The 16,917-nt window shown below is 39.3% G+C and overlaps 1 protein-coding gene across 10 annotated transcripts in view; it reads right to left on the reverse strand.

Annotated features, from left to right (window-relative positions):
- AKT3 (AKT serine/threonine kinase 3) overlaps positions 1-16,917 on the reverse strand; it is a 289,204-nt gene that overhangs the window by 23,352 nt on the left and 248,935 nt on the right. For 8 of the 10 annotated variants that reach the window (XM_061624615.1, XM_061624607.1, XM_061624611.1 and 5 more), the window contains one exon: positions 13,554-13,613. The exons of the other annotated variants lie outside the window; for them this stretch is intronic. In XM_061624615.1, coding sequence (XP_061480599.1) covers positions 13,554-13,613 — 60 coding nt within the window. The remainder of the gene's footprint in view (positions 1-13,553; positions 13,614-16,917) is intronic. 10 annotated transcript variants of the gene reach the window in all.

The following is a 16,917-nucleotide window of genomic DNA, read 5'->3' on the forward strand; positions in this document are numbered from 1 at the left end:
ATCTGTCATCCTTGCATCTCTTTTATAGAGTTCTTTAGTGTATTGCTTCCATCTTCCTTTTATTTCATCTTGGTCAGTCAGTGTGTTCCCCTGTTGATTATTCAACATCCCTACTCTTGGTTTAAATTTCCCTTTCATTTCTCTAATCTTTTGGAATAGGGCTCTTGTTCTACCCTTTTTGTTGTCCTTTTTGTAATAGTTCTCTTTGTCTCTATGTACTAGTCACTGTATTGTTGTATTTAGGGTTCTGACTGTGTTTCTATCTCCTTTTGCTTTTGCTTTCCTTCTCTCTTTAACCATTTTAAGAGTTTCTTCAGTCATCCATTGAGGTCTTTCTCTCTTTTTAACTAGAGGTATTGTCTTTTTGCATTCTTCCCTGATAACGTCTCTGACTTCATTCCATAGTTCTTCTGGTTCTCTGTCAACTAAGTTTAAAGCCTCAAACCTGTTCCTTATTTGATCTTTATATGCTTCTGGGATGTTATTTAAATTGTGTTCTGGAATTATGATTGCTTTGTTGTTGTCCTTTAGCTTTACTCTGATTTTCAATATTATCAGTTCATGATCTGTACCGGTCTGCTTCTGGTCTTGTTTTTGCAGAAATTATGGAACTTCTGTATCTTCTGCTACCAATTATATAATCAATTTGATTCCTATATTGACCATTTGGTGACATCCACGTGTACAGTCGTCTTTTCGGTTGTTCAAAAAATGTGCTTGCAAGAAACAAATGATTGGCTTCTCAGAATTCAATAAGTCTTTCTCTTGATTAATTTCTGTCTCCTAGACCCCATTTCCCCACAATTCCTAATTCTTCTCTGTTCCCTACTTTTGCATTCCAATCCCCCATGATTATCAGCACATTTTGTTTTGGTGTGTGATCAATTTCTTTGTGTACTGCTGCATAAAATCTCTATAATTCCTCTTCTTCTGTGTTTGCCGTCGGAGCATAGACTTGTATGATGGTTATGTTGATAGGTTTCCCATTTAATCTCATTGATATAACTCGCTCAGACCTTGTGTTTTAGCTCCTAACTGCTTTTGCTACATCACTCCTCACTATTAAAGCAACCCATTTCTTCTTAATTTCTCATTTCCTGCATAAAATATTTTGTAGTTGCCTGATTGAAAATGTCCCATTCCCATCCATTTTAGTTTGCTCACACCAAGTATTGTAATGTTGATGCATTCCATTTCTTGCTTGACGATTTCTAACTTTCCCTGGTTCATGCTTCTCACATTCCATGTTCCTATTGTGTGCGTCGTACAACTCCAGACTCTCCTTTCGCATCTGTGCGCATTAGCCTCTGGGCTTCCTTTCGGCTTTCACCCAACTGCGTCATTAGTCACAGCGCTACTCGTACTTGTCCTTTGTTCTTTCCCAGTAGCTCGGTGAGTGCCTTCTGACCTGGGGGGTCTCATCTTCCAGCACTATCTCGTGTTTCATTTTGGATACTCTGTTCATAGGGTTTTCGTGGTAAGAGATATTCAGAGGTGGTTTACCATTGCCTTCCTCTGAGTTTGGATGCATCTTAGTCTGGTGTTTCAGCTTTGACCATTCTGCCTTCGGTGCCCCTGCTAGGAGTCTAGTCTCTTGGTCTAGACTCCTGACGGCATTGCTCTTAGCTTCTTCAACACTCTCAAACCCCCTCACCACATTAAGGTGTGCATCCCATACTATTATTTATTTATTATTTGGTTTATATCCTGCCCTTCCTCCCAGCAGGGGCCCAGGGCGGCAAACAAAAGCACTAAAAACACTTTAAAACATCATAAAAACAGACATTAAAATATATTAAAACAAAACAACTTTAAAAACATTTTTTTAAAAAGCTTTGAAGATTTTTTAAAAATAAGTTAAAAATAAATTGTTTAAAAAAAGGTTTAAAAGCATATTAAAAAGCAATTCCAACACAGAAGCAGACTGGGATAAGGTCTCAACTCAAAAGGCTTGTTGAAAGAGGAAGGTCTTCAATAGGCGCCGAAAATATAACAGAGATGGCGCCTGTCTAACATTTAAGGGTAGGGAGTTCCACAGGGTAGGTGCTGCCACACTAATGGTCCATTTCCTATGTTGTGCACAACAGACCTTCTGATAACATGGCATCTGCAGGAGGCCCTCACCTGCATAGTGCAGTGATTGACTGGGTATATGGGATACGAAGGTCTTTCAGGTATCATGGTCCCAAGCCAGGATACTATTAGCAGAAACCAATAATGATTTGAAACGAATGCTGATGAAAGTTAAAGAGGAAAGCACAAAAGCAGGACTACAGCTAAAAATCAAAAAGACTAATGACAACAGAAGATTTATGCAACTTTAAAGTCGACAATGAGGACATTGAACTTATCAAGGATTATCAAAACCTTGGCACAGTCATTAACCAAAATGGAAGAAAAAGTCAAGAAGTCAGAAGAAGGCTAGGATTGGGGAGGGCAGCTATGAGAGAACTAGAAAAGGTCCTCAAATGCAAAGATGTATCACTGAACACAAAAGTCAGGAACATTCAGACCATGGTATTCCCGATCTCTATGTATGGATGTGAAAGTTGGACAAAGTGAAAAAAGTGGGTAAGAGAAAAATCAACTCATTTGAAATGTGGTTGAAGGAGAGCTTTGCAGATACCAGGAACAGCGAAAAAGACAAGTAAGTATCATTAGAAGCTAAAATGATGAAAGTGAAGTTATCATACTTTGGGCACATAATGAGAAGACATGATTCACTTGAAAAGAAAATAATGCTGGGAAAAATAGAAGGAAATAGAAAAAGAGGAAGGCCAAACAACAGATGGATTGATTCCATAAAAGAAGCCACAGACCTGAACTTACAAAGGTGGTTTATAACAAATGCTATTGGAGGTCACTGATTCATAGGATCACCATAAGTCACATGCTGTGGACATAATATATCTCGACTTCAGCAAAGCTTTTGACGAAGTGCCGCATGATATTATGATTAGCAAGCTAGCTAAATGTGGGCTGGATGGAACAACTATCAGGTGGATCCACAGTTGGCTCCAGAATTGTACTCAAAGAGTGCTTATCAATGGTTCCTTCTCAAACTGGGCAGAAGTAATGAGTGGGGTACCACAGGGCTCGGTCCTGGGCTCAGTGCTCTTTAACATTTTTATTAACAACTTGGATGAGAAGGTACAAAGCATGCTTATTAAATTTGCAGATGATACAAAGTTGGGGGGCATAGCTAATACCATGGAAGACAGAAACAAAATTCAAAGGGACCTTGATAGGCTGGAGCATTGGGCTGAAAACAACAGAATGAAATTCAACAGGGATAAATGCAAAGTTCTACACTTAGGAAAAAGAAACCAAATGCAGTTATAAAATGGGAGATACTTGGGCTCAGCAATGTGACATGTAAGAAGGATCTTGGAATTGTTGTTGATCACAAGCTGAATATGAGCCAACGATGTGATGTGGCTGGAAAAAAAGGCAAATGCTATATTAGGCTGCATTAACAGAAGTATAGTTTCCAAATCATGTGAAGTACTAGTTCCCCTCTATTCAGCACTGGTTAGGCCTCATCTTGAATACTGCACCCAGTTCTGGTCTCCACACTTCAAGAAGGATGCAGACAAAGGAAGGCAACAAACATGATCAGGGGACTGGAAACAAAGCCTATGAGGAGAGACTGAAAGAACTGGGCATGTTTAGCCTGAAGAAGAAAAGACTGAGGGGAGAGATGATAGCATTCTTCAAGTACATGAAAGGTTGTCACATAGAGGAGGGCCGGGATCTCTTCTCGATTGTCCCAGAGTGCAGGACATGGAATAATGGGCTCAAGTTGCAGGAAGCCAGATTTCGACTGGACATCAGAAAAAACTTCCTAACTGTTAGAGCCATACGACAATGGAACCAATTACCAAGAGAGGTAGTCGGCTCTCCAACACTGGAGGCATTCAAGATGCTGCTGGACAGCCATCTGTCGGGAATGCTTTGATTTGGATTCCTGCACTCAGCAGGGGGTTGGACTCAATGGCATGATAGGCCCCTTCCAACTCTACTATTCTACAATCGACTTGAAGGCACATTACACACATAACACACACAGGGCCCGCTCCCATGGCATCACTAGGGCCCGCCTCTGAAATCCCAGGGTTTGGGATGCTTCTGACCTGGCTACCTACCTCTAACCAGTGAAGTGACATGTTTTTGATCAGACCTTACTAACAATTTTTTTGAATTTTACTGTTTAACAAACTGTACATTTGGGTTCCTGCTGAGAGGAAGGGTGGGACATAAATCAAATAATAAATAAATATTTTTTTAAAAAATAAATAAGCATACCAAGTACAAGCAGATGCATCAGAGCTTGAGACAAAGCTCATAGTTTAGCCCTGGTGGTGGTGTTAAGGCTTAGCCTTGGAACACATGATACAATTATAGATAATGTAATTCTGCACAAGCAGGGTATCTATATACAGCTTCAGACTCCCCTCAAATTCAAACAGTTTTTTATTTGGCTTGAATGTATAAGTTCCTTTAGATCCTGTAATGGAGAATTTTTATATATTCACACATATAAACTTAGGTTATTATATTAGAAGGTATGGGTTTATATAATAAAATCATAAAGAATTAAGCAAAGAAGGCCACAGGCCTTGGGATCACAGGGATAGCAAATTCAGTTTCAACTTCCCAACCCATGAGAAAGAAGCAAGTAGGCCTGTGTGTATGATTAACTTTGATTAACGACCGTATTGTTTTAAGCAAAGGAAGCCTATAATCTATGATTGCTATATTTTTAACTGTTTTATCCTGAGAAACTAACTTTAGTGAAATAGATAACAATGACATATATTCTACAGTAGGGTCCCGCTTTATGGCACTTTGCTTTATGGCGATTCGCTAATACAGAGGTCTCAATTAGACGCAATTAGACTAAAGCCCCACTCATATGGCGCTTGTTCCACTTTTACGGCGGTTTTCGGGCATTGCGCGCCAGTCTATTCAATGAGTTCTGCTTTACAGCGGTTTTCGCTTTACAGCGGGGGTCCAGAACATAACCCGCCATATGAGTGGGGCCCTACTGTATTCTTGATTTTGTAGAGCGAGAACGCCGACTAGCAGAAATATTTTGTAACTCTTCCAAAGCAGGAACAAGAGGAACTTTGAGCTTTAGCATACATTTTAAAATAACTTGGTGTGTTGGTTTTTTCACTTTTGATAAATACGATACAACTTTTTAAGTGGGTACTCATGGTAAATAAGTATTTTGAGGTGGCTTGCTTTGTCTATTCCTCTGAGGCTGAGAGACACTGGGTGGACAGAATTAGCCCCAGTGTCTTCCCTAGACTGGGTGGTCTTCAAAAGTAGCCCAGTGTTTAAATATAATCCTCCCTCATAAGCTATGTATTTTATAAATAAGGAATGGGATTTCTGAGAAAATATAAGGAATAAGGAACCTTATAGCAGGCTAATAAATCTATGATGCTCATGGTCACCCTAAGTTAACCAATCTCAACCTGGCATTGTGGTGTTGTCATGTCCTCAGGTGTCCCTGGGTCAGCTTGGCCGATCAGGAACCATGAAAGTATGCATGAACGCCCACTCACGATAAGTAGAATGAAGTGTAAGGTACAAACCGCTCTCAACTGGCCTAAAACCATTAGTAACGTGAGCAGAAGAATAGTGGTAACATCGGTCAAGGAGACAGGGGAATATTGGAAATATTAGTCAAGGGGACGGATTGACATTAGCCAAAGAAGACAGCAGGACAATGAGATGGGAGGTGGTTGCAAATTATGAATATACATATACTCGTTTTAATAAAATTATCAGATTGGTTGAAAATATTGCAGGAGGAACTGTTACGTTATGTGGGAAGGAACTTGTGGGATTGGTAAACTAATGTCACATGTGTATTTAGTACTGTATAAAAGATATATGCAGACTGTGCCTCATTGCAGTCTCTCCTGGATGTTTCTGGGAGGCTGACCCTGCATATGCTTGTAAAGAATAAAGGCCTACTTTTTTGCTTCAAGCCTGTGTCTTAAAAGTTCTTCAAGGACCCCCAGCAAAAGACCCCAGAGGAGAAAATTCTCCATCACCTGAACCAAAACTTTTTTTAAAATCATGACTGGTATACACTAATTTTTATTTTAATTTAGTATTTCAGTTTTCATGGTCTATTCTTTCAAAAGATGGAGGAGACATTTGGTTCTATTTCCATTTTAATGTGAACCTACTTAATTCAAACTTCCTGAAACAGTATGTGAACTGAAATGCAACAATCCTTTGAAATTCACACCTCCTAATTTTGTGATGCCAGAGGAAGGCAATGGTAAACCACCTCTGAATACTGCTTACCATGAAAACCCTATTCATAGGGTCGCCTAAATCAGGATCGACTTGAAGGCAGTCCATTTCCATTGCAATTTTGTGATGCAGTACCAAAAAATGTGGAGAAACATACATATATTAAAAGAAAGTGTGCATAAAAATGTGTATTAATGAAAATAATAGGGGGAAATTACTTTCAAAATGTACTTGTTAAGAAAGGTACGTTAAAATGCTGAGGAATTTTCATGAGAACTTAAAAAAATCACAAACTGATGCCGAAATGTAATCAACTGAAATTAAGAAGGGAAAAAATTGAGTAACTGATAGATTTGTTCATCACTAAAAATTGAACACTAATTATCATTGCAGGGTAAATGTCATTCAATCAGAGAGAGACAACTTTATGAAGGCCTAGGCTTTGAAAAACAGATTAGACAGACAGACAGACATTCCCACGGATAGCCGATCCTAGAAATACTTCCCAAGCATTTTGGTGAACTGGTGAGTTTAGAAAAAAACTGCCACTGATCCAGCCGAAAGTAGTAATTATAAAGACTACACCCCTATGCATGGTTACTCAGAAGTAAATCCCAATTAGTTCAATGGGGCTTACTTCTGAGTAGGCATATATAGGTTTGTCATGAATAACAGCACAATCCTAACCATGTATACTCCTAAGTACTCTGTAATGAATCAATGCTTACTCCAGGTAAGTAGTGTTAGGAATGCAGCCTAATTTCTTCTGCTGGTTCCAATTTAGCTGGATTTGGACCTTTAAAATTAGTGCAATTTTTAAAAAATTATTCAACACATTATGTAATAATTAAATATGGAAGATATTCTGAAGAGTAAACCAGCTGTATCATTTTGACATTTTTCAGAAATCTGTCATAAAGATAAATGTGTCTCAGCATTACTTGGGATAGTAACAGTAATTTTTCACATCTATCCATTTATAGAAATTGTTAGTAAGAAACAAATGGGAAGAAAGGGATAGCCATTAAAATTAAATATATACAACAAGCAATGCAACTTGCATAACTGGAAAAAAGTTCTTTTAATCTAAAGGCCTCTTGACCTACTCCCCAAATTGATATATAGTAAGATTTCTACTGAGTTCACCGAGTCTGGCATTAGGTACCATGAAATGATTCAAATATCCATGAAGGCCTTTAGATTGGGATCTAAGTGTTGTGTCCTGGGATGGCTTTATGTTAGCAGAAACACTTTTGTATGCAAAAGGAAGGACACCTTTAGCAAACTAAAGCTGGGCAAAGCCCCCGGGCCCAATAATATTCCACCCGAAGTTTTTAAATCTAACACTGAGTGGTGGGCTCCCGTTTTGGCAGCTCTCTTCACGACTATTGATCGTTCTATGTGCAACCCAGAGGATTGGGGTCTCGCCATTATTATTCCGATTTATAAAAAAGGCAGTCATTCGGATCCAGCTAACTATAGGCCCAACAGTTTACTTAATATCGTTAGCAAACTCTACGCCAGTCATCTTCTTGAAAAACTCCAGTCCTGGATGGACCAAGAAAATTTACTGGCAATGAACAGGCTGGATTCAGAATGGAGCGCTCCACCGTGGATCTTGGCCTTGTGCTCCAACATCTTGCTGGAAAATATTCATCAAAGTCGGGGGGGGGGTGTCTCTTTATGCAGCCTTTATAGATTTCAAGTCTGCGTTTGACCTTATCTCTAGAGACAGGCTCTGGGAAAAACTAGAGAACACAAACATTGACAGATGGTTGCTAACACTTCTACATTGCCTACATCAAAATACACGGCTATGTATAAGATGTAATAACGTTGGCAACCTTTCCAGGCCCATCTCCACATTCAAAGGAGTTAAACTAGGCTGCATTTTAGCTCCCACACTGTTCAACCTTTACATCAACTCCTTGGTCAAGAATCTGACTCAAATACCCTCCCATCATCCTATGTTGGCAAACAGGCCTATATCCATTCTTCTCTATGCAGACGACGTAGTTTTGCTATCTCTCTCTTGTACTGGCCTCTGTCGCTTATTGAGGGAGCTCACAAAGTTTTGTGATAAAGAACTTCTGGTCATCAATCATGACAAATCGAAGATAGTAGCATTCTCAAGGAAGTGGGCCCAGCATTGTTGGCGCCTGAATCGGCTTCCCATAGCCCAAGTAACATTGTATAGATATCTAGGGGTTATTTTTTCTTCCACGGGTTCCTGGCTCCCCCAAGTTAAAAGCGTTATCGCAAATGTGTATAGGAGCTCGAAAGCCTTACTCGCATTTTTCTATTCTAAAGGGGGACAACACGTTCCATCTGTCATTCGGGTATTCGTGGCTAAAGTTATTCCCCAGATATTATATGGCTCCCAGTTTATTATTTATACCAAGTATCTCTCTTACGAAGCCGTCCAAACTAAATTTTTACTGTCCATTATGGGTACACCATCTTGTGTTCCTAATTTCTCATTACAATTAGAAGCAGGGCTTCCTTCATTGGAGGCTCGTGCATGGATGCTCAGGTTAAAGTTTTGGCTGAAAATGCTGTTGTGTCCTGTAGGTCTGGCTCCGCTAATCCTATCGGACGTCTGTCAGTCAAACTGGAAGAAATCCCTAGGCTCAAAACTTTTGGGCTTAGGTTTTTCACCTGTAGCAATCCATGCATTAGGTTTCTCCAAAGCGAAGACGGCCGTCCTCCAGTGCATTCTAGATGGTGACCTTCAGAATCATATCTCACAAACCACCCCTAACCCCGGCCTCTGATTCAGCTTAGGGGGGCCTGGGCCTGCTACATACCTGGCTTCCCTTCCCACTCCCAGACTTAGGAAAGCTTTTATGCTGACCAAGTTCAATGTCCTTCCATCGACTCTTTTAGATGGCAGATACCAGAAAATCCCATTGGAAGCACGACTGTGCCCCTGTGAGGCGGGTGTTGTAGAATCGGTGGGTCACGTTTTATTAGCACGTACTTTTTATAGTGATCTTCATGACTCCTTTATCTCCCCGCTATTAAAAAAAATTCCGGGTAGGGATATTATATTTTATACTAAATACCTATTGTCTGACCAATCTCCTCACATTACGAGAAAGGTAGTGAGCTTCTGCGCTGCTGCTATTGCTCGCCGTAGGTCATTGTTAAACAATCAGCTGACATAGACCTGAGAACCAATTTTCAACTTGTCCTGGGTATTGTCTGTGTACGCTTATATAGTCCTAAGGTCGCTGTTTTAATGATTTTTTTTAATTGTATTTTTAATGATGTTTTTAATAGCATTTTAATTGTATTTGTATAATATGCTGGTCACTTGACTGTAATAAATCAAATCAATCAATCAATCAAACTGTTCTAGAATGTCCACCAACACACAGAAGCAGCTTTCCAAGGAACTACAGCATATGAGGGAGATCAGTAAAAATTAGGGGGCCCGCCTTACATAAGCAGAAGTGTTCTCTGCTAGTGTAAAGCTACCATTGGATACAGCTGTTACATAGTTTAATGTCTGTCAGTAATATTCATTATTGGGAAGACTGCCTGTTCTGGATGGAGTTGCACTTCCTTGAAGAAGCAGGTTCATAGCTTGGGATGTGTGTGCTTTTTTAGTCATCATTATCTCCTGAGGTCCAGGTGGCTTCAATGGCAAGGGGTACCTATGCCCAGCTATAGCTGGCTTACCTTACCAGCTACAATCCCTCCTGGATCTAGATAGTTTAGATATGGTACTACATGCTCTGGTAACATCTAAATTAGACTACTGCAATGCTCTCTACATGGAGCTACCCTTGAAGATTCTATGGAAGTTGCAACTGATGCAGAACATGGCAGCCAGGTTATCGACCAGTGCCATGCAGAGGAATCATGTAACACATATAAAGGATTTGCACAGGCTGCCTTTTTGCTACCTTGCCAAATTTAAGATGCTGACTTTATAAGTTATTAAAGTATTTATAAGCCACACTTTTCACAGAAGTACATCAAGGAGGCTTACAACACACAAGACACAATTAAATATATAATTCTATAATTATAACTATAATCTATAATTATAGATCTATAATTCTGCTCAAATAAGATGGCGGAGGTCTTGGCGGCTATGGCATCTGCTGTTTCTCAGCACTGCTTCTGCTTCTGCAGTTACAAGGGGGAGGTAACCTTTCATGTACTTGAAGAGTGCTATCATGTATCCCCTCAATCTTGTCTTCTCCGGGCTAAACATGCCCAGTTTTTTCAGTCTCTCCTCATAGGGCCTTGGTGGAGCATGTTGGAGGAGAGGGTGAGGAGAGGCTCCCAGAGAAGTCGCCTGGGGTAAGGAGCCATCTGCCACCCTGCATGCAAGGTTGCCGGTCTGCCTGCCTGCCTGCCATCGCCACATCATGGAGCCTGGTGCAGACAGGTGGGGCCCCAAGCGACGGAGTGGGGATGCTGGGGGGTGCCGCTGCCATGTTGTGTATTTTGGGGAGCATTTGTGCAAGCTATGTGTGCTCTGTTTTGTTGGGGACTAGACTGAGGTGCTGCCTTGTCCAGCGTCTTGCCTTTCTGCAGTGTCCATCTGGCTGCTTTTGGGGGGAGTCTATAAGCAATAGCCTTCTCCCACTGTGGGTTCTCTCCAGCCACCGGTGCCTGGAGTTAGTCTACCTCTGAACATGGAGTCTTCATATAACAACAGCAGCCATCAGTAGAGACTCTTGACATCAATGCTAGAGTGACAAAAACTGTTTTCTTATGCTTTTGTACTGGAAAATTATGTTATTAATATTGAAATGTGTTATTAATTTGATATGTTTTAATTGATTAATAGCTTGTTTTATGATGTTTTATGATGACTTTAGATATGATAATGTTTAGGTAATCAATTGGAGTTACTGTTGGATTGTTATGTTTTGAAATTATTTGAAATGATTGTTTTTGAATTGATTGCTATTGATGTAGTCATTTGCATTTTTGTAAGCCACTTTGAGCATATTTGTATGGAAAAGTGGCATATAAATTCAAGTAATAATAATAATAATTAAAAAACCAATAAAAACATCATTAAAACCATCAATAAATACTGCACTGTTTAGAGAGAAAGTTACAAAGGCCTGTCTAAAAATTTCAGTTTTCAAGAGACGCCTGAAAGAAAGGAGAGATAGTTCATGCCAAACCTCTATTGGTAGGAAGTTCCACACTAAAGGCTCAGTTTCTGATGGAGGCAGCCAAACCTGAGAGGCATGAAAATGCCCCATCAGAGGATCTCAGTAACTGAAATGTAACATACGAAGTCAGGTGGCCCTTAAGGTACTTTGGGGCCAAATTGTTTAGGGCTTTGTGGATTAACACAAGTACTTTGAACCTGGCCTGGTAACAAATTGGCAAATTGATTTTGGTCTAGAGATGTAAAATTTTCAGAAATTTTGAAGCCATGGGAAAAAAACAGTTTTTTCCCATTTTTTTCCAGAAAAAACAGAATTCTTTGGAAAAATTGAAAAAATGCAGTATTAGCACTTTTTACAGATTCAAACTCATTTTGTTACTTCAGGAACATCATATATAATTATGTACAAGTTGGTTTCACATAAAATTATCACATTTGGTATATTAAAAGTGCATTTTATTCAAACAATTATTACAAATTGAATTTGCTTTTTAATTTTTTTACTTTTTTTGTAACAAATGGTTCTATAAGATCCTGAACTGTTAGGAACACCTGAACTGTAAGGAACCTCTTTTGTTTTGCCAGTTTATGAGGAGCAGGCAAAAAACAATTTAAAAAACCAGAAGAAACCATTAACATTAATAAAAAAGAAAATGTATGTCTCTGCTAGTCCTCTACAGTGTCAAGCTGACATAAAGCATCCATTCCCATAAAAAGAACTGAGGAAAAAAAGGGGGGGAGGAGATTCAATGAAATATTTTATTCATCATGCTGAAACAAAACATTCCATAATCCATTTTTTCTTCATTTTTTTCAATTTTTCAGAAAAAAAAAAGGCTTCGGGGGAAAAAAGGAAAAAAACTGCTTTTCCCCACAAATTTTTCTGGCTATTTTCTGGGCCTTCACATCTTTACTTTGGTCTATAGAGCTCTATATGGCCTGGGGCCCAGGTACTGGAAGAATTGCCTCCCCTTTAGCCTGCCATCCCATGCCTTAAAGTTTTCAGGAGAGGCCCTGTTTGTAGTTCCGTCAACATCTATAGTTCATAGTGCAATTCTCTGTTGTGGCACCCTGGATATCAAACTTCCTCTCCATAAAGATCTGGCTGTTCTCCCTACATTGTCTGTCTTTATGCATCAGATTAAGCCACATTTATTTTCCCAGGCTTATGGATTTGGTTCATGTAAAATATAGATTGCTGTTGGATTGTAGAAATTTCTAATTTCTAGATATGTTGATATTTTGCTTATGTATCTATTTTATATTGTAGGCTTTATTGTTCTTGTGTATTTTTAATATATTGTTATGTACTACCATAGGGACCTTTGGGTTGAGGGGTATAATACAAATTTAATAAACAAATACATAATATCAGAAAGAAAGAAAAAGAAAACTGCAAATACAAAAACATTCTCTAGGCTGCTGTCAGATGCAAAATTTAAGATATATAATTCTAAATAATATTTTTTACCCTCAAAATGTGCCATAATAATTTATTAGCAGAAAATGTACTCAGAATATACGTAGTGCAAAAATGTTTATGCTGTAAACCTATAAAGTTACCTGAACAGAAGTCTCAGTGAAAAAAGTGAGGCTGCAATCCAATACACACTTACCTGGGAGTAAGTCCCACTGAACCCAACAGAGCTTACTTCTGAGTAGACATGTATGGGATTGCAGCCTTACTTTTTACATGGAATCAGGATATTACATGCAGTTAAGCACTCTTTTATAATATCTCAGTATCGCTGAAGGTAGGTCATAACACTTTGCTTTCATTTCTACTATTCCAGCTATCATCACGTCTCCTACCTCACAAAACTCCTCGACAGGTCACTTGCATGGCATTAAGTCATAATTCTCCAGCTCCCTTCCACAGTACCTTGGTTGTCTGTGCTACCGGTTCCTTCTCATAGATTTTTGCCTCCAGTGTTCAATAGGGTAAAGGAGTGACATAAGCAAATCTCAGTTGCATTCTTGGCATTGTACTCTAATTCTATTTTCATTTTAAAAAAATCAAAAATAGTGGTACATTTTACATCCTATAAACTATTCCTTTGGTAACAAAAGTTTACGGATACTGTCAAAATAAACCACCCAATTCTAGAGGAAAAAAACCTCTAAAAAACATTACCAGCTTCTGAAGAACTCTTGTCAAGAAATGAGGAACCAGCACATGGAACTTCAACACCACCTCCAGAAGAAAATAAGAGAAATGCAGTAAGAAACCCCTTCCTAACAATATCCCTTCTATAGTGGCATCATGAAAAAATAATATACATAAGTGATGAACATCTAGAATTAGAGTTGGACAAGGACACTCAACACCTGATGCTTAACTTGGAAAAATGGTTTAATACACAGATGCCCTTTCTAGGTTCTCTATTGTGAGCTGTATCATATGCACTTGGTTTTATCAGCCTGAATGTTCTAGTTTTTGTTCAGTAAATTTTTTTTGCTAGAAAATCTAAGAAGTGCCCTTGCAGGAAACATCTTTTTAAAAGTGTGATGCTCAATATAAAAGTCTTTTGGTTCTTTTAAATATTCTTAAAAATGCAAAAATAAAAATATATATGATTGTAACCAGCTATAGGTTATGTGTAGAAGATAGTTTCATATAAATAGCACTGGAGATAACTTGGTTCCTTAAAGTAACAACTCGCATTGGTCAGTATCAAATTTTTATGTTGATAATGCAACAGGTGGACTATAATACTATGAATATTATGGATAACATGAAATCCTGACTTTTGGGATGCCATGTGGCAAACACAATCATGGCTAGGATCCAGGGAAGAGCAAGCAGAATTTTGCTCACACAAAGGGTCTTTCCTGCCATGTTATTCCAATTGCATTGCTTTGCACATTACCAAAGGCTATTCCTAAGGCTCAAGCCACACTTCAGGATGGTGTAGGACATGGTAAGGGGCTGCAGGCAGAGGAGGACTGGAAATTGGAGACACTCCTCTTGCTTTTACAGAAGGGCCTTCCAAGCACACAAGGGGCATATTTGATCCAAGCCTATGTATGCTTACTATTTTACAGTAACTGGATTGGCTGAGAATTCTACCCTGGCTGTACAGGAATTGTTGTCTACATTTACTGAGCTATAAGGGCATAACACTGTCTAAGGAATGTAGGGTACACACCTTTTCTGGGCTTTATAGATTAAAACTCTGAAGAACGACCAGTCAGTGTGGTGGGGCAGTGCTGGCCTCCTAGTAATGGCATCACTGCTGCTTACCAGGATGGGAGGGGCAGGGTAGCAGCGAGGCTGGAGTTGTGCAAGTTCACCAGCAGAGCAAATCTGGCACTCCCACCACCCTGACCTTGCCCCTGCACCATCCAAGGCTATGTCAGTGAAGCTGCTGCCTGAAGGCCAGTTCATATGGAGCCACCATGCTGGTCACTCCTTCCCTGAAGTATACTGGATAGGAAGCTGCTGTTGAGACTCCAGTATTAATAGTAAAACATCCCTGGTGACCTATCTCTGAAGCAATTAAGTTAGCCTCTACAATCTAGCACAATTTTAACTTCAAAATCATCTTCAAGAGTAGAGTGTGTTATAAAAGTATGAACAATGATTGTCACGTCTAAGTGTGGAAATGGTTATAGGCCTACTCTCCAAATGTCATTAAAGGAAAGCATTAATGGCCATGTCACAGCTACAATTAGAAAATCTATGTGCAGCAACAGATTCAGAAGGATCACAAGACTGCAACCTGAGTAAGCAGAAGAAGCTGAAACACCATTAATTACTTGTGCCTCCAGCCTCCTAAATCAAATAGCCTTCATTTCACACACACCCCAGATTCAGATTCAATCAGCTCACCTGCAACCACACCCCAATCACAGACAGATACTATGTAAACACAGATTCCTTGTGACAGGCATACTGTCCTTCTGAGCATGGATCAGTCAAGAGAACAGTTACAGCCTGCTCTATATTAACACACTGAGCAGGCAGCACTAACTTTAATCACAAATTTTGGTATAGCAAAAGAAGAGAGCTGAACTACGTGGAATCAAAATGAGGGAGGGAACCAAAAACAAGCAAGTAAACAAAAAAGATTTTAAACAGCAGTGCCTACAGCACCATTACTAGCATCACATCTGGGGATTAACACAATCCAGACTAATAATTCGTTTTTATCTTGCAGACTGGATAATAATGTAATTACCACTAAAGCCTTTTCAACAGAGTTTAATTCTAATTCTAATTTAAATCCAAATATACATTTTCTGTTTGAATCTGTTACATTTAATAATACAGATAAAATAATTTATATATATATATATCTGTTTTCAAGGGAATACCCCCAGAATATGACATGCCTTAAATCTAAGCAAGTTAGATCAAGTTCAATGTAATGAACTATAGGTTACTTCCAATGTTAGTCGTATTCAGAGTAGACCTACCAAAATTAAAAGGGCATGACTTACTTAAGTCCATTAATTTCAATAGGTCTATACTGAGTAGAACTTAGATACAACCCTAGTAGTTTAAGGAGCTGAGATATCTTATGTGTAAGCACCTCTGGAGGAGACACCACTCTCATTTTGTACTAAATTTGGGCAGCTACAAACTCTGTAAATGAAGTTAGAAACAAGGTTTATGAGTTGGTGTGAGGATTGTCAGAATATTACAGACTGCTGGTATTTACATGTGCAGTGTGTCCCATAGAGAGGATTTTGAGTTCCCAGGTGTACTTTTTGAAAGTGTGAAAATAGAGTTAAAAACAAAAATGGACAGGTCTGATGACCACATCAAGAAGGAGTGGGGAACCTGGGGCCCAGTGGCCAAATGCAACACTTCAGGCCTTTCTTGTCTGGCCTCTGGGATTCTCCCCAGGACATGCCCCTCTTCAGCCCTATTCCACATCCTTCTCAAGTGCTTTTGCCTGGCTAAAATACGTCCTTGAAATGTGATAATGCCTTTTGATCGCCTGGACAGAGAGGTGTTGGCAGGCAAGATATATATAGAAATCTCTGACTTTTGCATGGCTGGAATGCCGCTTTCTGTACAACAGTCAAATCCCACTGCTCCATCCACTTTTGCCTCTGACACCATTATCTTTTGCCAACGCCACTCCACCACTGGCATGTGGTCCCCAGAAATTTGCTCATGAGGGAATGTGGCCCTTAGACTGAAAAAGGTTTCCCATCCCTGACTTAAAGAAATAAATTTGTCATATCTCAGGAAAAATCTAACATTCATGATTTCAACCATTTGCTTTGAAAGTATGAGAATAATGTATAATCCAGAAGCAAGCCACAAATAAAATATGAATTTTCTACAACTCATGATACCAAACCTATTTTATTATTTCAATTGAGCTTATTATGGTTTCTTCATATGCGGAATGTCAATCCCAGTATCAGGAGTCCACCATGCTCTAGCCTCACTTGCACAAGGTTGCCTCTGCCTAATTTTAGCCAATCCTCTCTCCCCCAGCAGCCCCCTGTTTCCATTCTGAAGAGTCCCCCAACCCTCAGAA

Source organism: Rhineura floridana, chromosome 4 (assembly GCF_030035675.1).
Source record: "Rhineura floridana isolate rRhiFlo1 chromosome 4, rRhiFlo1.hap2, whole genome shotgun sequence".
Lineage (NCBI taxonomy): Eukaryota > Metazoa > Chordata > Lepidosauria > Squamata > Rhineuridae > Rhineura > Rhineura floridana.